The sequence below is a fragment of the Caretta caretta genome, chromosome 25, assembly GCF_965140235.1.
Source record: "Caretta caretta isolate rCarCar2 chromosome 25, rCarCar1.hap1, whole genome shotgun sequence".
Classification (NCBI taxonomy): Eukaryota; Metazoa; Chordata; order Testudines; family Cheloniidae; genus Caretta; species Caretta caretta.
The window spans coordinates 5,912,224-5,932,602 of NC_134230.1; the positions used below are offsets into that span (position 1 = coordinate 5,912,224).

Genomic DNA, 20,379 nt, shown 5'->3' on the forward strand with positions numbered 1-20,379 from the left:
AATGAATAACAATTATCGGTTACTTAGCTAAAAGTTTGTCCATTTTGTAGTACTGTTAATACTATCATTCTTAGAAGAAATGGAATTACTTAGTAATTTTAAAAGAATTCAATTACTAAGCAAAATATACTTAAGTAATTTAGGTTTCAGAGTAGCAGCCACGTTAGTCTGTATCCGCAAAAAGAACAGGAGTACTTGTGGCACCGAGAGACTAACAAATTTATTTGAGCATAAGCTTTCGTGGGCTACAACCCACTTCATCGGATGCATAGAATGGAACATATAGTAAGAAGATATACACACACACACACACACACACACAGAGAACATGAAAAGGTGGAGTAAGAGGCTAATTAATTAAGATGAGCTATTATCAGCAGGAGGAAAAAAAAACTTTTTTCGTGATAATCAGGCTGGCCCATTTAGACAGTTGACAAGAAGGTGTGAGGATACTTAACTTAAGGAAATAGATTCAATATGTGGAATGACCCTGCCAGTCTCTATTCAAACCCAAGTTAATGGTATCTAGTTTGCATATTAATTCAAGCTCAGCAGTTTCTCACTGGAGTCCGTTTTTGAAGCTTTTCTGTTGCAAAATTGCCACCCTTAAATCTTTTACTGAGTAGGCAGAGAGGTTGAAGTGTTCTCCTAGTGGTTTTTGAATGTTATGATTCCTGATGTTAGATTTGTGTCCATTTATTATTCTTTTGCGTAGAGACTGTCTGGTTTGGCCAATGTACATGGCAGAGGGGCATTGCTGGCACTTGATGGCATATATCACATTGGTAGATGTGCAGGTGAGCGAGCCCCTGATGGCGTGGCTAATGTAATTAGGTCCTATGATGGTGTCACTTGAATAAATATGTGGACAGAGTTGGCATTGGGCTTTGTTGCAAGGATAGGTTCCTGGGTTAGTGTTTTTGTTGTGTGGTGTGTGGCTGCTGGAGAGTATTTGCTTCAGGTTGGGGGGCTGTCTGTAAGCGAGGACTGGTCTGTCTCCCAAGATCTGTGAGAGCGATGGATCATTTTTCAGGATAGGTTGTAGATCCTTGATGATGCGCTGGAGATGTTTTAGTTGGGGGCTGAAGGTAATGGCTAGTGGCGTTCTGTTATTTTCTTTGTTGGGCCTGTCCTGCAGTAGGTGACTTCTGGGTCCTCTTCTGGCTCTGTGAATCTGTTTCTTCACTTCAGCAGGTGGGCATTGTAGTTGTAAGAATGCTTGATAGAGATCTTGTAGGTGTTTGTCTCTCTCTGAGGGATTGGAGCAAATGCGGTTGTATCTTAAGAGCTTGGCTGTAGACAATGGATCACGTGGTGTGTCCTGGATGGAAGCTAGAGGCACATAGGGAAGTATAGCGGTCAGTAGGTTTCCGGAATAGGGTGGTGTTTATGTGTCCTTATTAGCACAGTAGTGTCTAGGAAATGGACCGCTTGTGTGGATTGGTCTAGGCTGAGGTTGATGGTGGGATGGAAATTGTTGAAATCATGGTGGAATTCCTCAAGGGCTTCTTTTCCATGGGTCCAGATGATGAAGATGTCATCAATGTAGCGCAAGTAGAGTAGGGGCGTTAGGGGATGAGAGCTAATGAAGCATTGTTCTAAGTCAGCCATAAAAATTTTGGCATACCTTGGGGCCATGTGGGTACTCATAGCAGTGCCGCTGTCTTCAAGGTATATATTGTCCCCAAATGTGAAATAGTTGTGGGTGAGGACAAAATCACAAAGGTCAGCCACAAGGTTTGCCGTGACATTATTGGGGATACTGTTCCTGATAGCTTGGTCCTCATTGAAAATGGCCTTGTTTGACAAAGTGCAGAGATACTGCCAGATGGGTTGGCTTGTGTCACCTAATCATTAACTGCTATTGCAAATGTCTCTCTAGAAAATGGTTTCTAAAGAGAATGAAAGAATGGACAGGTTGATACCGAATGACTGATTTAGCTTGGGAGCTCTTGAGAACAAATTAAGTTTACTCAAAAAATGAAAAAACAGGCAGAATTGTGTCTAACACCTTACTCAGCCCTCAAAAGTTAGTAACTGCCAGAATTAAGGTGCCTGTGTTTTCATTCGGCCCCGTTGTGGGTGTGCGTTATGATACAGCCTTTAATTACATGATCACATACTATTTTTCCACAGGATCCTGCCTCATCATTTCCTTAGACATGTTCTCCTGCTTCAATTCCACATGTGAGGAGTGTTGAAGGTTATGTCTCGAGATGGGCCCCTTGTGGTGAGGGCAGGTGTCTTGCTTCCCTCAAATGTCACTGTCTGGGCAGCAGCAGCCCTAGGGTTCCATTCTGGGACATGGGGTACAGCCCTCCGGCTGCATCTCTAAGTGGTCCACCCCCTGCCACAGATATGGAGCAGTCCTAACAAGAGGAAAATACTTCCACAGCCCTCAGGAGGTCAGACCCCTTCCTCGTGCCAGGGTTGGGGAAACTGCAGGCCCTCTCATCACCCACTCTTCTGCATTACTAAAGGTTGGGCTGGGGTTTAGTTCTGGGGTCCAGCTTCTCAAGTCACCCTTCCATTAGTATCACAGAGCCCTCACCAGGGGCCCTAGCTCTGCTTTCTTCCCAGCAAACTGCACAGAGTGTCACCCACAAGAGCCAGCCCCCAGGCCTGACAAGCCTCACTGATGCGATGGAAGGGGGCTGAAGCTGACCACAGGAGTTCTTTAATCCCTTCTTGGCTGCAGGTGTTGGACGGGTCATCTGCTCCTCCACAGGATGATTCAGAAATTCAACCTCCACATGTCATTAACGACAATAGATATTGTTCTGTCTCTTGCCCTTTCCAAAGATTCAGGCTCTGCAAGCTCATCTCGGCAGCCTCTGTGGGAGAGCTGATTTTCCTTCTCCCAGACTAGGTACAAATGGAGAAAGGCATAGGCGCTGACTCCATCAGTGCTCTGGGACTGGAGTACCAACAGGGAAAAATTGGTGGGTGCTCTGCACCTACCGGCAGACAAGCTCCCCGCCCCAGCTCACCTCCGCCTCCTCCCCTGAGCGTACCATGTCCCCACTTCTCTCCCTAGCTCCCAGTGCTTCCTGCCAGAAAACAGCTGTTTTGTGGCGGCAAGCGCTGGGAAGGAGGGGGGGAGGAGGGAGAAAAGCGGCATGCTGGGGGAAGAGGCGGAGTCAGGGCAGGGATTTGGGGAAGGAGTCCAATGGGGCAGGGAGGAGGCGGAGACTTTGGGGAAGGGTTTGGATGGAGGTCGGGGCAGAGCCGGGGGGGGGGGGGTTTGAGCACCCACCGGCGCCGGGAAAAGTTGGCACCTATGGAGAAAGGTGCCCTTGTCTTACAGAGGTGTCTGATTTTGTAACAGTCCTGTTACCACAAAACCCTGGATTTTTAATATAAACATTATGAGCCTGATTCTTACTTCCCACAGATTTTACACCAGTGTAAACTCATGGACTTCCACAAAGTTATTAACAATTGACACCAGTGTCACTGCAAGAGGAATCTGGTCCAGCCAGTCTACCCCTGCAAGAGCATGTGAAGCCAGCAGCATGGCTAGATCCTTCGATCCAGAACAGGGATATCATGATGTACCTGGCAAATTGGATAGCTGCTGCAAGGGAAAACGTGGATTTTTATCACTAGCTGTTTCCAGTACTAACATGATTCTCAGTCCCTGGCCATAGGAAACCTGCTCAAACCAGGCAGGAGAGGCAGATCCAGTGACAACTAATGCGATCGCTAGACACACTATGTACTCCTGGCTATACGTGAGAAAAAGGAAAGAGATCATCTCAGCTCTGCACTGTGACTCCATGCTGTCAGCATGGTGAGGTCAACACTGAGATCAGCACTAGGCCCAAGTGGGAAATGCCACCTTGTACCTTTCTGAAGGACTGCCCAGTGCTCCCATTAGGAACTGAGCCCTTCTGTGCAGTTTCTTGGCCGGGGAGCCAAGAGGGGAGAGAAAACCGCTATGAATTAATAGAAAGGGATTCAAGAGACAACACTGTTCAGCAGGGGGCTCTCCTTCACCCTCTCTCAAACTCCCCTGTTTGTGGTCCCTTGGTTGCTTAGCCACTGGCTTTTAAGGCCTTCCCTCCTAGGTCAGGCCTACCCCCTCGTTAATCACACAGTGGGAGGATGATCTCAAGGATGATCAAGGGAACAAAGGCTCAGACTGTCCCCAACCAATAATCGCAACTGACCCCGTAACTGAAATAACCTGGAAGAAAAAGACAAACAGCCAAACAAACTCACTCACCCCAAGGTTAGTACTCGCACCTTATTTGTTCAGCAGGGGGATCTCGCCTTCGTCCTCTCTCAAACTCCCCTGGTTGTGGTCCCATTCACTAGTTCCCCTTGGTCGCTTAGCCTCTGGCTTTTAAGGCCTTCCCTTCTAGGTCAGCCCTTTATCTTCTATTATAATGCTCAGTTTCAGGCATTTATACAATCTGACATACGTGCTGACATTTCTGAGGCTTGTTTGAAGCCTAAATTGTTTTTTTTAAATAGAGCTTAAGCCTTAGTGAAATTGTGTTAGGCTGATTCTGAAAAAACAAAAGGACTTTTGCACATGAAGAGTTTATCAGGGTCCTTTCTCATGTGCACTCAAGTAACTAAACCCCAGATGATTTACATGTAAGCAGAGTCTGAATGAGCTCTCCTCTGACATCTAGTGGTGAGCTGTGGAAAAAACCTTCAGGTGATCTCATTTGCATGGACACACCCACCTTGCCTAGGTGCTCAGCATGATGGGATTGCTTGCCCAAATGATCATTTGTGGTTTGTGTTGGATTCCCCCCGGTCTCCCTGTTATTGGGGCAGCAGGTTTGTAGAAATTTTGGTGGTGCCCAAAGGGGGGCGCCCCCCCACCTGGATAAGGCTCTGCGAGGGAGTTTGGGTGCGGGGAGGAGGTCTGAGGTGCAGGCCCTGGGCTGGGGCAGGGATTGGGGTGTAGGATGGTTGAGAGGTTGGGCTCTGGGATAGAGTCTGGGTGCTGGGTACAGGCTCTGGGATGGAGTTTGGGTGTAGGCTCTGGGTTGAGGCAAGGAGTGGGGTTGTAGGAGGGAGTTTGGGTGCAGGAGGGAGTGTGTGGGAAGGGGGTGGGGGTACAGGCTCTGGGATGGAGTTTGGGTGCTGGGTGCAGGCTCTGGGCTGGGGTAGGGGCTGGAGGTGCAGGAGGGGGTGAGGGGTGCAGGCTCTGGGAGGGAGTTTGGGGGCTGAAGAGGGTTGTGGGTAAGGGGAGGGGGTGCGGCGCTTACAGGAAGGGGACTGCCATCACATGTGGCTTTCTTCCTCCCCTGCTGCCCCTCACCATAGCCACACTGGGGATGGGGGATGGGGCTGCCCCTTGCCCAGTGTTGGGCAGGAGTTGTGGCTGGGGGGAGGGGGGGGGCGGTGCCAGGGGAAGATCACAGGGCCCAACACTCACCGAAGCCCCAGCAGCTGCTCAGGTGAGTGGGGTCCACCCCCGATGTCTCCCGCCGGAAGCCCCCTCGGCGTCTCCTCTGGGTGGGTGCAAGGGGAAGGGAGGACTGCCAGCGTGTGCGTGCTCCCTCCCGATGTGCAGCAACAGCAGCTGCCTCAGCCTGCCATTGGCACTGCTCTTGTGCTGTGCTGGAGCCTTAAGCAACAGCCCTATTGGGATCCAGGAAGTGGGCAGGCAAGGGAGAGCCATGCTGCTTTCATGCAGGCAGGGATGCTCCGGGGCCCAGTGAGGCGTGCGGTGGGGTGAGGCAGGTGGGAGCCGGGGGCGGCTCCAGGCAGGGCTGGGGGAGAGACCCAGTTCCAAACATTGGTGGAGCAGGGCCCCCAGCCCTGGGTGCCTGGGCACCACAGGTCCATACAACGTGCCGCCCCTGGGGGCAGGAGTGATAAAGGGTTGTCATCCTTGTCGTGTGAGCTCAGGCCCCAGAACTGTCCCCGGCCCACCCTGATGGAGGGACTCACCCTCAACGCAACGGCGCTGGCTAGGCAGGGGACACGGGTTCCAAAGCCCGGTGAATTGAAAGGACGAGTGAATGGTCTGCGTAAGGGCTCTAGAACCTCTTTGAGCTTTTCTCTCGCCACAGAATAACGAAAGAGCTGGCTGCGGCTCGGCCTAGCGTCCCGTCACACGCTACAGCGCTGAACTCCCCCATACCGAGGTCGAGGTCTTAGGGCGACTTGGGGACAGCGTGCACCAGCGCCCCCCAGCAGCTAAAGTCACCGAGAGCTGCCTTCGGGGGAGCCCTGAAGCCATCCTGGCGTGGTCTGGTGGAGAGGGCCGGAGCCCGCAGGCAGGTGTGCGGTGGGGGAACAGCTGTTTGTCTGGCCCCTGGCTCAGCGCCATGCCCAGTCCGACCCCCTGTAGCCACCGGCCTAACCCCGGACACGGCCCCCCAGCACCGCAGGCCGAGCCCGACCCCCCGCACACACCGGCCAGACCCCGGACACGGCCCCCCAGCACCGCATGCCCAGCCCGACCCCCCGCAGCCACCGGCCCGACCCCCAGACACGGCCCCCCCAGCACCACAGGCCGAGCCCGACCCCCCGCACACACCGGCCTGACCCCCGGACACGGCCCCCCAGCACCGCACGCCCAGCCCGACCCCCCGCAGCCACCGGCCCGACCCGGACACGGCCCCCCAGCACCGCACGCCCAGCCCGACCCCCCGCAGCCACCGGCCCGACCCCGGACACGGCCCCCCAGCACCGCACGCCCAGCCCGACCCCCCGCAGCCACCGGCCCGACCCCGGACACGGCCCCCCAGCACCACAGGCCGAGCCCGACCCCCCGCACACACCGGCCTGACCCCCCGGACACGGCCCCCCAGCACCGCACGCCCAGCCCGACCCCCCGACACGGCCCCCCAGCCCGACCCCCCGCACACACCGGCCTGACCCCCGGACACGGCCCCCCAGCACCGCACGCCCAGTCCTACCCCCGCAGCCACCGGCCCGACCCCGGACACGGCCCCCCAGCACCGCACGCCCAGCCCGACCCCCCGCACACACCGGCCCGACCCCCAGACACGGCCCCCCAGCACCGCACGCCCAGCCCGACCCCCCGCAGCCACCGGCCTGACCCCGGACACGGCCCCCCAGCACCGCACGCCCAGCCCGACCCCCCGCACACACCGGCCCGACCCCCAGACACGGCCCCCCAGCACCGCACGCCCAGCCCGACCCCCCGCAGCCACCGGCCCGACCCCGGACACGGCGCCGCCAGCAGCAGCAGCAGAGACGCCGGGCCCCGGCACCGCCCTGGGTCTCGCGCCCCCGCCGCTCTCGTCTCGCGCCGCCGCCCCGAGCCCGGGAACAGCCCCCCGACGTCAGCGTCCCGAACCACGTGGCCGCAGGGGGGCGCGGCCCCGCCCCTTTCCCGGCGTGCTCCGGGGCACGGCGCGGGGTGGCCGCTGCTCGCACAAAGGGGCTGCGCGGAGGAAATGGCGGCCGTGGGGACTGAGGGCAGCGGCAAAATGGAGGAGACGGCGGCAGCCAACGGGGCAGGCAGCGCCGGGGACGGGCCGCCCAAGAGGTGAGGCGCCGCCCGGCGGAACTCGGTCCCCACGGGGCTCGGCCCCGGGCGTGTTGCGGGCGGCTGCCTGGCCGGGGGAGCAGGAGGCCGCGTCCCCGCGTGTGGGGGCCGGGGCCTCGGGCCGGCGCGGCTGCGGGCGGGGGGCTCGGTGGACGGAAGGAACCGGTGCTGGAAGCGGCGGCCTGGCTGAGGGACGGCGTGGGGCCCGGCGGAATGGGGGTGTGGGAGCTGGAGCAGGGGCGGTGCGGGAGGCTGGGGGTCTGGCTGGGTGTGGGTACTGGGGGGTGGAGTAGGATGGCATGGGTGCGGGAGGCTGGGGGGTCTGGCTGGGTGTGGGTACTGGGGGGTGGAGTAGGATGGCATGGGTGTGGGAGGCTGGGGGTCTGGCTGGGTCTGGGTGTGGGGGCTGGGGTAGGATGGCGTGGGTGTGGGAGGCTGGGGGTCTGGCTGGGTGTGGGTACTGGGGGGTGGAGTAGGATGGCATGGGTGCGGGAGGCTGGGGGGTCTGGCTGAATGTGTGCAGTGGGGGGTGGGGTTGGATGGTGGTGGCGTGCTTTTCCTTCCTCACAAGGTTAGCTTGCTGCATTTTTATTTAAAAAGAAAAGTGTTTATGGGCATTGCTTGGGGTGCTGTCCTCTTAGGCTTGTTACCTTTTCCTGATGCTTGTCCTGTTAGATTACTTGATTATATAGCTATTTTGCCTGTTTTTGGTTAAGTGGCATGGCTGAGGCAGCTGGGGATGTTAAATTGAGACCTGTGTTTCATGCAGTGCAGTAATGTCATTAGGGTCCCATGTTTTTGGTCTCTAAGATCAGGTGGGATCTTAATAAATCCCTACTCTTCATTATTGAGCCTACTAAGCAGGTTTGGGACTTCAGATCAGCTTCTTGGTATCTGGACATTGTTCCCTGGCTGGAGGGTGAAGCAGAAGAGTCATGGTGCTGACAAATGCTCTTGCTCCCATCTTGACGTAAAGGAGGGTGCAGGTCTTGGTGTCTGTGATGAAGCGGGACTGTTCTTAATGTGTTTCCTTTGAATATTGTGGGGGTGCCTCAGTTTCCCCTATGGCAGTTCTTAAGTATCTAGGTGGTGGGATAAGGGTGTATGGTCGTTGCAGAGCACTGGAGGGCAGGTGTGTGCAGGGGTCTGGACACAGAGAATGGCCGACACCCTGTTTCCTGGCAACTGATGGCCTGGGTCCTTCCCCCCTGCAAGGTGAGAGCTACAGGGTTGGAGAACAAAGGAATCTGGTGACTTCCTGGCCCAGGAAAGAGACAAAGCCTAGAGGAGGAGGAGGGGCTGGAGGGGGAGTCAGTTTGGGGCTGGCTGGGGACATGGAGTGAAGTGCAGACGTGGTTGTCTGGCTCACTGCCTCCCAAAATGGACCCAGCTGAGGGGTCCTGTTCTCTGCACGTACAGGCTCTGTGTTAGACCATGTTCCTGTCGTCTAATAAACCTTCTGTTTTACTGGCTGGCTGAGAGTCACGTCTGACTGTGGAATTGGGGGGCAGGACCCTCTGGCTTCCCCAGGACCCCGCCTGGGTGGAGTTGCTGTGGGAAGCACACAGAGGGGCAGAGGATGCTGAATGCTCCGAGGTCAGACCAAGGAAGGTGGAAGCTGTGTGTCCTGTAGACAGTCTGCTCACAGACAGGAGACTTCCCCAGAGTCCTGACTGGCTTCGTAGGGAGCAGTTCCAGAACATCGCCTGGGGACTCCGTGACAGTGTCTACTGCTAGTATTTCTTCTGTGGTGTTGTCTTGGTAGCAGGGACTGTGGAAGCTCTGCTAGTAACCTCTGATTCTTCCTCCACTAGGAAGACGGAGGAATGCATACTCATGTGCCTCCATTGATATAAAAAAGACTAGTTATGTCATATTCAGTCAAGCCTAGCTGCTACCAGTTATTTTGTAGGCTTCAGCATCAGGAAAAGTGAGATGCTGGTTCTCAGTGAATGGCCCTATTGCTGTTAGAGATGCAGCTTGTGCCATGGTTTCCTGATGCCTTGAATCAGTCAGGCCTTATTATCCTAGCATTATTGAGTTAGACCATAATAAGGGTCATTACTCTTAAACACAGAGGCAAAGTAAATACTGTTTATCTCTGGGGTTTAAAATGTATAGATTCCTATACCAAACTCATCACCATACTATCCGAGCACCTTCCAATAGTGCATTTAGCAATACGACTAATATCTGCAATGTGTTGTGTTCTTACATCCTCTCTTGAGGGAGAGAAGTGTGTGCAGTGGTGTGTCTTGTTTTAGAATTCTTTTAATATGTATACACACATAATTTCTATTTTTGCTAAACAAGGGATGGTTAAAGTGATGTACCTTGCACTTTGAGTGGAAGGTTCGGAGGTATGTGACAGTCCTTAATTCCTGTGAGAGTTCATTCTAGCCACTGAGTTCTGTCTCATGCATAGATTACTCCTGAGGGAATTCTGTGCTAAAAAATTAAAAGTACTGCTCTCAGTATTTTAAAATTTTGTAGAACTCTGTATTTTATTTACCAAAACACAATATAATCACATTTTCAATTATTTAAAATACCCATCAGAAAGTATGTTTGTAACAATACAAACAATAAAAAGATTCAGGAAATGTCTTTTGATAAATAGATTCCTTACTAGGTATATTAGCACATCTCTATGGTTCCACAGTGAGACAGAGTGACAGTCATGCATACCCAGCCCTGCCCCCCTCATCCAGGTGTCGGGCAAGCAGGCCCAGCCTGGCAGGATCCAAATGTGGAGGGGCTTAGTGTGTGTAGGGGGATCGAGGTGTGGGATGAATTCTTTATGGGGCAGTCTTGGTGTGGGTGGCTTGGTGGAGGATCTCCGTGTGAGGTGAATCTGGAAGTATTAGGGCTTGTTGAAGGTGCAGGGGGAATGAGAATTCCTGGGGCGTGGATCCAAGTGAAGGTGGTTGGGGCTCAGTTGGGGGCGGGGGGGGGAGGAGGATGAGGCTTGGCAGGGGGGTCTAGGTACAGTGGGGGGTCTGGATGCATGGGGGTTGGGCAGATGAGGGGCAGCTCCCCCATACAGTGACCCCTTCTCCTGTGGCTGGGAGCAATGGGGTCAGGAAGTGGGTGTGTGTGTGAAGAGCTTTCTGAAGTTGGGGAGGTTCCTGGAGGTGGGTCTGACCTGACCCCAGGAGCAGAGGAAGTCCTGTCACTGTCTCTCCTCTCCTCCCTCCCCCCCTCCCCCCCCAGCCTCCTGAGGTGGTGATTTACATCTCCCCCGGCTGCTCCTGATGCCCAAACCAGATGTGCCCCCTTCTCCCCCGACTGCTGCTTGGAAGGTGCATGTGAATCAATTTATCTGTGGGGGACATTAATTCTGTGCTTGTGTAGTGATGGAGAATTCCCCCAGGAGTAATAAGTCACCTTCCCTTATTGTAGAAAATTCACTTGTTCCTGAGGAGTGAAGTGGTTGAGAATAGTCTTCATCTTAGACCTTTAGAGCAACCTCTTAGATATACTGGGCCCAGGCCATCAAATTCCTTGAGGATAAGGACAGAGACCTTGAACTTGATTTGATATTCTATGAGAAGCCAGTGTAGGGAGCAGAGGACAGGTGTGATGTATTAATGGGAGCCACTGTTTCTGAGGAGATTGTGACAGCATTCTTTATCAGTTGGAGTTCTCGAAGTGTGGAATACTGCATGCCCAACTATATTGCATTGCTGTAGTCCAGCTGAGAAGTAACAAGTGTTAATAATGGAGACTAGATGATCATGATGGTCCCTTCTGGCCTTAAAGTCTGAGACCAGTTTGCCTAGTGGCTGCGTGCAGATGTTGAATAGGAATGGGGAGAGATCCTTGTGTTTTCTGCCATTGACTCTTGAGTTTTCATCCATCTTTTCATATGGTCCAGGGTGTCAGAAAACTAAGGAGATCTGTGTGTGTGTGTGATAGAGAGGAAAGGCCAGCATACAATGGTAGCCAAGTCTAGCACATAATTTGTCAGATCCTTGACTCCTTGTCCTGTTGGTGGAGAACAGCTGTCCTTTGGAATTTGGAGTCCATGAGTTCTTATGGTTGAAATAAGATCATGGGACTGTCTTGTTGCCTTGGAGCTGGAAGAGCTCTGACCATTGACTCCGGGCTTTCTGGCCTACCATAAATTTATGGCAACCAAAATTTGGTTTGTAAACAGCTGTCATCTCAGTCTTAGGGGCTCAGTAAAACAGGAAGATGAGTATGTGGAGGATGAGCCAGAAACAATTCTTTCATCTTTGTCCCCACCAGAAAAGCAGCTAGTGCTTCCCCTTCTAGTGATAAGCTTTTCTGAGGCCTTAGACGTAGGGTATGTCTACACTACGGAATAAGGTCGAATTTATAGAAGTCGGTTTTTTAGAAATCTGTTTTATATATTCGAGTGTGTGTGTCCCCACAGAAAATGCTCTAAGTGCATTAAGTGCATTAACTCGGCGGAGCGCTTCCACAGTACCGAGGCTAGAGTCGACTTCCGGAGCGTTGCACTGTGGGTAGCTATCCCACAGTTCCCGCAGTCTCCGCTGCCCATTGGAATTCTGGGTTGAGATCCCAATGCCTGATGGGGCTAAAACATTGTCGCGGGTGGTTCTGGGTACATATCGTCAGGCCCCCGTTCCCTCCCTCCCTCCGTGAAAGCAAGGGCAGACAATCATTTCGTGCCTTTTTTCCTGAGTTACCTGTGCAGACGCCATACCACGGCAAGCATGGAGCCCGCTCAGGTAACCGTCACCCTATGTCTCCTGGGTGCTGGCAGACGCGATACGGCATTGCTACACAGTAGCAGCAACCCCTTGCCTTGTGGTAGCAGACGGTACAGTACGACTGGTAGCCGTCATCGTCATGTCTGAGGTGCTCCTGGCCAGACATGGGCGCAGGGACTAAATTTGGAGTGACTTGACCAGGTCATTCTCTTTAGTCCTGCAGTCAGTCCTATTGAACCGTCTTATGGTGAGCGGGCAGGCGATACGGACTGCTAGCAGTCGTATTGTACCATCTTCTGCCAGGCAGGCAAGAGATGAAGATGGCTAGCAGTCGTACTGTACCATCTTCTGCCGAGCAGCCATGAGATGTGGATGACATGCAGTCCTTCTGCACCGTCTGCTGCCAGCCAAAGATGTAAAAGATAGATGGAGTGGGTCAAAACAAGAAATAGACCAGATTTGTTTTGTACTCATTTGCCTCCTCCCCTGTCTAGGGGACTCATTCCTCTAGGTCACACTGCAGTCACTCACAGAGAAGGTGCAGCGAGGTAAATCTAGCCATGTATCAATCAGAGGCCAGGCTAACCTCCTTGTTCCAATAAAAACGATAACTTAGGTGCACCATTTCTTATTGGAACCCTCCATGAAGTCCTGCCTGAAATACTCCTTGATGTAAAGACACCCCCTTTTTTGATTTTAGCTCCCTGAAGCCAACCCTGTAAGCTGTGTCGTCAGTCGCCCCTCCCTCCGTCAGAGCAATGGCAGACAATCGTTCCGTGCCTTTTTTCTGTGCGGACACCATACCAAGGCAAGCATGGAGGCCGCTCAGCTCACTTTGGCAATTAGGAGCACATTAAACACCACACGCATTATCCAGCAGTATATGCAGCACCAGAACCTGGCAAAGCGATACCGGGCGAGGAGGCGACGTCAGCGCAGTCACGTGAGTGATCAGGACATGGACACAGATTTCTCTGAAAGCATGGGCCCTGCCAATGCATGCATCATGGTGCTAATGGGGCAGGTTCATGCTGTGGAACGCCGATTCTGGGCTCGGGAAACAAGCACAGACTGGTGGGACCGCATAGTGTTGCAGGTCTGGGACGATTCCCAGTGGCTGCGAAACTTTCGCATGCGTAAGGGCACTTTCATGGAACTTTGACTTGCTTTCCCCCGCCCTGAGGCGCATGAATACCAAGATGAGAGCAGCCCTCACAGTTGAGAAGCGAGTGGCGATAGCCCTGTGGAAGCTTGCAACGCCAGACAGCTACCGGTCAGTTGGGAATCGATTTGGAGTGGGCAAATCTACTGTGGGGGCTGCTGTGATGCAAGTAGCCCACGCAATCAAAGATCTGCTGATATCAAGGGTAGTGACCCTGGGAAATGTGCAGGTCATAGTGGATGGCTTTGCTGCAATGGGATTCCCTAACTGTGGTGGGGCTATAGACGGAACCCATATCCCTATCTTGGCACCGGAGCACCAAGCCGCCGAGTACATAAACCGCAAGGGGTACTTTTCGATAGTGCTGCAAGCTCTGGTGGATCACAAGGGACGTTTCACCAACATCAACGTGGGATGGCCGGGAAAGGTGCATGATGCTCGCATCTTCAGGAACTCTGGTCTGTTTCAAAAGCTGCAGGAAGGGACTTTATTCCCATACCAGAAAATAACTGTTGGGGATGTTGAAATGCCTATATGTATCCTTGGTGACCCAGCCTACCCCTTAATGCCATGGCTCATGAAGCCGTACACAGGCAGCCTGGACAGTAGTCAGGAGCTGCTCAACTACAGGCTGAGCAAGTGCAGAATGGTGGTAGAATGTGCATTTGGACGTTCAAAGGCGCGCTGGCGCAGTTTACTGACTCGCTTAGACCTCAGCGAAACCAATATTCCCACTGTTATTACTGCTTGCTGTGTGCTCCACAATATCTGTGAGAGTAAGGGGGAGACGTTTATGGCGGGGTGGGAGGTTGAGGCAAATCGCCTGGCTGCTGGTTACGCGCAGCCAGACACCAGGGCGGTTAGAAGAGCACAGGAGGGCGCGGTACGCATCAGAGAAGCTTTGAAAAACAGTTTCATGACTGGCCAGGCTACGGTGTGAAAGTTCTGTTTGTTTCTCCTTGATGAAACCCCCTGCCCCTTGGTTCACTCTACTTCCCTGTAAGCTAACCACCCGCCCCTCCTCCCTTCAATCACCGCTTGCAGAGGCAATAGTCATTGTTGCTTCACATTCATGCATTCTTTATTCATTCATCACACAAATAGGGGGATGACTACCAAGGTAGCCCAGGAGGGGTGGTGGAGGAGGGAAGGAAAATGCCACACAGCACTTTAAAAGTTTACAACTTTAAAATTTATTGAATGATAGCCTTCTTTTTTTTGGGCAATCCTCTGTGGTGGAGTGGCTGGTTGGCCGGAGGGCCCCCCACCGCGTTCTTGGGCGTCTGGGTGTGGAGGCTATGGAACTTGGGGAGGAGGGCGGTTGGTTACAGAGGGGCTGCAGTGGCAGTCTGTGCTCCAGCTGCCTTTGCTGCAGCTCAACCATACACTGGAGCATACTGGTTTGGTCCTGCAGCAGCCTCAGCATTGAATCCTGCCTCCTCTCATCACGCTGCCGCCACATTTGAGCTTCAGCCCTCTCTTCAGCCCGCCACTTACTCTCTTCAGCCCGCCACTTACTCTCTTCAGCCCGCCACTTACTCTCTTCAGCCCGCCACTTACTCTCTTCAGCCCGCCACTTCTCCTCCCGGTCATTTTGTGCTTTCTTGCACTCTGACATTATTTGCCTCTTCGCATTCGTCTGTGCTCTGTCAGTGTGGGAGGACAGCATGAGCTCGGAGAACATTTCATCGCGAGTGCGTTTTTTTTTCTTTCTAAGCTTCACTAGCCTCTGGGAAGGAGAAGATCCTGTGATCATTGAAACACATGCAGCTGGTGGAGAAAAAAAAAGGGACAGCGGTATTTAAAGACACATTTTATAAAACAGTGGCTACACTCTTTCAGGGTAAACCTTGCTGTTAACATTACATACATAGCACATGTGCTTTCGTTACAAGGTCGCATTTTGCCTCCTCCCACCGCGTGACTACCCCCTCAACCTTCCCCCCTCCCTGTGGCTAACAGCGGGGAACATTTCTGTTTAGCCACAGGCAAACAGCCCAGCAGGAATGGGCTCCTCTGAGTGTCCCCTGAAGAAAAGCACTCTATTTCAACCAGGTGACCATGAATTATATCTCACTCTCCTGAGGATAACACAGAGAGATAAAGAACGGATGTTGTTTGAATGCCAGCAAACATACACTGCAATGCTTTGTTCTACAATGATTCCCGAGTACGTGTTACTGGCCTGGAGTGGTAAAGTGTCCTACCATGAAGGACGCAATAAGGCTGCCCTCCCCAGAAACCTTTTGCAAAGGCTTTAGGACTACATCTAGGAGAACCGCAAATGCCAGGGCAAAGTAATCCTTTCACATGCTTGCTTTTAAACCATGTATAGTATTTTAAAAGGTACACTCACCAGAGGTCCCTTCTCCGCCTGCTGGGTCCAGGAGGCAGCCTTGGGTGGGTTCGGAGGGTACTGGCTCCAGGTCTAGGGTGAGAAACAGTTCCTGGCTGTCGGGAAAACCGGTTTCTCCGCTTGCTTGCTGTGAGCTATCTACAACCTCCTCCTCATCATCATCATCTTCGTCCCCAAAACCTGCTTCCGTATTGCCTCCATCTCCATTGAAGGAGTGAAACAACACGGCTGGGGTAGTGGTGGCTGAACCCCCTAAAATGGCATGCAGCTCATCATAGAAGCGGCATGTTTGGGGCTCTGACCCAGAGCGGCTGTTCGCCTCTCTGGTTTTCTGGTAGGCTTGCCTCAGCTCCTTCAGTTTCACGCGGCACTGCTTCGGGTCCCTGTTATGGCATCTGTCCTTCATGCCCTGGGAGATTTTGACAAAGGTTTTGGCATTTCGAAAACTGGAACGGAGTTCTGATAGCACGGATTCCTCTCCCCAAACAGCGATCAGATCCCGTACCTCCCGTTCGGTCCATGCTGGAGCTCTTTTGCGCTTCTGGGACTCCATCATGGTCACCTGTGCTGATGAGCTCTGCATGGTCACCTGCAGCTTGCCACGCTGGCCAAACAGGAAATGAGATTCAAAAGTTCGCGGTTCTTTTCCTGTCTACCTGGCCAGTGCATCTGAGTTGAGAGTGCTGTCCAGAGTGGTCATAATGGAGCACTCTGGGATAGCTCCCAGAGGCCAATACCATCGAATTGTCCACAGTACCCCAAATTCGAGCCGGCAACGTCGATTTAAGCGCTAATCCACTTGTCAGGGGTGGAGTAAGGAAATCTATTTTAAGAGCCCTTTAAGTCGAAATAAAGGGCTTCATTGTGTGGACCAGTGCAGGTTTACATCGATTTAACGCTGCTAAATTCGACCTAAAGTCCTAGTGTAGACCAGGGCTTAGAACTCACTGATTCAGCAAAAAAAGCCCATGGATTTCTTGTATTCTGCAGAACAAGCAATTGGGGATGTGACCACTTACATGTGGCTCACTACCCCCCAGGTCTTTCCTCTTCCCTCACTCTCCCCTCCCTTTTATAACCAAGCTTTTCTCAAGGACCGAATTTGAATATTTTCACTTTTATGATTTTTTAGCTCTGATAGTGACTAGAGCCTCTTGGGATGTAAGCTTAGTTTTTGGCCACTTCGCAGGTGAGACTTCGCAGTTATTGAGCAGCGATGGCAAGATGACTGCCTTCAGTGAGACACGCTGCTTTATAAATAAGGACATCCACTACTTTTTGGTTAGAGAAGCAGAGTTCTTCCTGACTTCATGTGAGACTGAACTTTTTTCCAGAGGAAGGTTCTCTGCCTCTAGGGGCAGGTTGTCAGTTGGATAAAGCTCCATACAGCAAAGTTGAGTCAAGATGTGAAAGGCACAGTCACTGAATGTCTCCCACCTTGTCCAGGAGAAGGACTCTACCAATACTCCTTTCTAACCTTTGGTGTCTTCACCACCAGGTTTTCATGAAACAGCTGTCTGTGGCAACGGGCTTTCTTGGATGTCTGGATATTTGTATCTGACTGTAGCTAGCGCACACACTGCAAGATGTACCTCAGGCCAGCCAGGTCTACACTCAGAAGTTAAGTTGACCCAGCTACATTGTTCAGGGGTGTGAAAAATCCACACACTTGAATGACATAGTTAAGCCAACCTAACCCTTGGAGTAGATAGTGCTAGGTTGCCGGAAGAATTCTTCCATTGCCTAGTTACCTCCTCTTGGGGAGGTGTGGGAAAGTGTTTACACTGAAGTGCTACAATGGCATAGATCCAGCGCTGCAGCTGTGCCACTGTAGCATTTCAAGTGTAGACAAGCCCTCAGAAAAGTGTGTAAAGCATCCTGAGTCCTTAGGGTTTGCCTAAACAAGTCCACTCTCATTCCACCACAAAACGCTGAATTCACTGGAGCCTTAAGAGGCTCCATAGCTGAAAAGCTTGCTTAAGAGGATTTTTCATACCATTAGGGAGACCGTGTCCTTTGAGAGGTTCCCATTGTAAACCTGTAGCTTTTTTTTTTTTCTACAGGTGGTAAGCCTTGTGTTCATGTGACTCTATTTGCCAGGCTACATCTTGGGAGTCTGCATGGTGTACTGCCTTAACCACTTGGATACCTGGGCCACAGTACCTCAGAATATTAAAGATTCTCTTCTGTTCAGGATGAAAGAGGAACATTGCTATTGGGGTTTCCATCTTACCTACCTCACTGGCTTTTTTGCAGTATTAGTCATGTCTCAGGGTGGTTGGCGGTACTCAAACTCGCCTTGGGGTGTCCACTATGGCTTGTTCTTCCAAGATTTGGGGATTCATGGGGACAGTTCTTAAAGGAAAATAACTCTTAAATACCATAGTTACTGACCTTTTTAGACTGCCCAAATGGATCCCTGCTCATGTTCCCCACTTCAGAGCATCAAGTTAGATTCCTAAATCACTTGAAAGAAAGTAGTTGAAGCCACTTCCTTGAGGTTGGTTGTCCGAACAGACATTGGTTTCTAGGAGAGCTGAGCATGTGTAACATGATTGCGCTCACCCAAAGAATTTGGATTCCTATAGTCAATCGTCCTAAAAAAACCACACTGAGGTCTTGTCTACGCTACAGGGTTTTGTCAACACAAGTTACGCTGACAATCAAAAACCAGTATAATTACATCCCTTGTGCATGTTCATACAGTGCTCCTTCTGTCAGCAGAGCATGTGGACAATTGGTGTTCTAGCATTGATGGAGAGCAGTGCACTGTGGGTAGCTATCCCACTGTGCTACTCGCCACCTTCTGCAGCTACGAGTTGTGGGAGGTGGCATGGATCGCAGTGGATCATGGGTGTGGGTTCAGTGTCCCATAATGCAGTTTTTTCTGTCCCATCATTCCATGGGTTTCTGACCGCATTTTGCGGCATTTTTCAACAACCCCTCTTTACTGTGGGCCTGCCAACTCTGTCTGAAAGGATGGATCCTGCACTGCTCTCAACTGTTGTGGTCACTGTTATGAACCCATTGTGGCTCATCATGCAGTATATGATGAGCACCCAATCTGAACAGGAATCAGAGGTTCCTGATCTGCTGTGTGCTATGGAAAGAAACACCAGATTACTTTTGGTATTCATGGAGCAGCTGCACATGGACTGTTGCTTTTCGACTGAGTGGTGGTATCGTAGTGTTATGTAGGTCTGGTATGATGAGCAGTGGCTGCAGAGAGAGCCACTTTTCTGGAACTTTGTGCGGAGCTTGTCCCAGCACTGTGGCGCAAGGACACCAAAATGAGAGCTGCCCTCTTGGTGGAGAAGTGCATGATGATCGCTGTGTGGAAGCTGGCAACTCCAGACTTCTTCTGGTCCGTTGTGAATCAGTTTGGTGTTGGAAAGTTGACTGCTGGGGCTGTGTTAATGCAAGTGTGCAGAGCCATAAATCACATTTTGCTGTGAAGGACTGTGACTCTCTTGGCAAAATCCATGAAATGATGGATGGCTTTGCAGCAATGGGTTTTCCTACCTGCAGCAGGGCGATAGATGGCATGCATATCCCAATTTTCGTGTCGGACTGTCTTGCGATGGAGTACAATAGAAAATGGGTACTTCTCTATGGTATTGCATATATGGTTTCAGTGACATCAATGTGGGGTGGTCCAGGAAAGTGCATGACGCACGCATCTTCAGGAACACTGGCCTGTACAGAAAGGCTCCCTTTCCAGACCATAAGATCCCAATGGGGGGATGTTGAAATGAACATAATGAACCTGAGACATAGCATACCCTATATTACCATGTCTCATGAAGCCTTACACGGGAAACCTGGACAGCCGCAAGGAGCGCTTCGACAATAGGCTGAACAGGTGCAGAATGATCGTAGAATATTCCTTTGGCAGATTAAAAGCACACTGGCATTTGCCTTTATGGCAGGTTAGACCTAAATGAGGAAAATATTCCCATGGTCATAGCAGCCTACTGTGTGTTCCATAATGTTTGTGAAGCTAAGGGTCAAAAGAATTCTTTGAGGGGATCAACAAGCATGTGGACCAAGGGGATCCAGTGGATTTAGTGTACTTAAATTTTCAGAAAGCCTTTGACAAGGTCCCTCATGAAAGGCTCTTAAGCAAAGTAAGAGTTTGCAGAGTCAAGTTGCAGTGGGGGAGGTTTAGATTGGATATTAGGAAAAACTTTTTCACTAAGAGGGTGGTGAAACACTGGAATGCGTTACCTAGGGAGGTGGTAGAATCTCCTTCCTTAGAGGTTTTTAAGGTCAGGCTTGACAAAGCCCTGGCTGGGATGATTTAACTGGGATTTGGTCCTGCTTCGAGCAGGGGGTTGGACTAGATGACCTTCTGGGGTCCCTTCCAACCCTTATATTCTATGATTCTATGATAAGCTGCCACAGGATAAGAGGGAAGGTGCTGTCATGGATTGGTAACTGCCTAAAAGATAGGAAACAAAGGGTAGGTATACATGGCCAGTTTTCAGAATGGAGAGGTAAATAGTGGTGTCCCCCAGGGGTTTGTTCCGGGACCAGTCCTATTCAACATATTCATAAATGATCTGGAAAAAGGGGTAAACAGTGAGGTTGCAAAATTTGCAGGTGATACAAAATTACTAAAGATCGTTAAGACCCAGGCAGACTGCAAAGAGCTACAAAAGGATCTCTCAAAACT

At 51.7% G+C, this 20,379-nt stretch overlaps 1 protein-coding gene and 1 long non-coding RNA gene across 2 annotated transcripts in view; one reads left to right on the forward strand and one right to left on the reverse strand.

The window, feature by feature from the left end:
• Nucleotides 1-336: 336 nt before the first annotated feature.
• LOC142070113 (uncharacterized) lies at nucleotides 337-6,048 on the reverse strand. Its single transcript, XR_012666068.1, has 2 exons — nucleotides 5,917-6,048; nucleotides 337-2,865 (listed from the first exon to the last, which is right to left on the reverse strand). It is a non-coding gene; the product is annotated as an uncharacterized LOC142070113 (long non-coding RNA).
• Nucleotides 6,049-7,322: 1,274 nt separating this feature from the next.
• Nucleotides 7,323-20,379, forward strand: part of LOC142070123 (heterogeneous nuclear ribonucleoprotein M-like) — a 33,708-nt gene continuing 20,651 nt past the window's right edge. Inside the window, exon 1 of the mRNA XM_075123237.1 lies at nucleotides 7,323-7,486. Coding sequence (XP_074979338.1) covers nucleotides 7,395-7,486 — 92 coding nt within the window. The 5' untranslated portion in view covers nucleotides 7,323-7,394. The remainder of the gene's footprint in view (nucleotides 7,487-20,379) is intronic.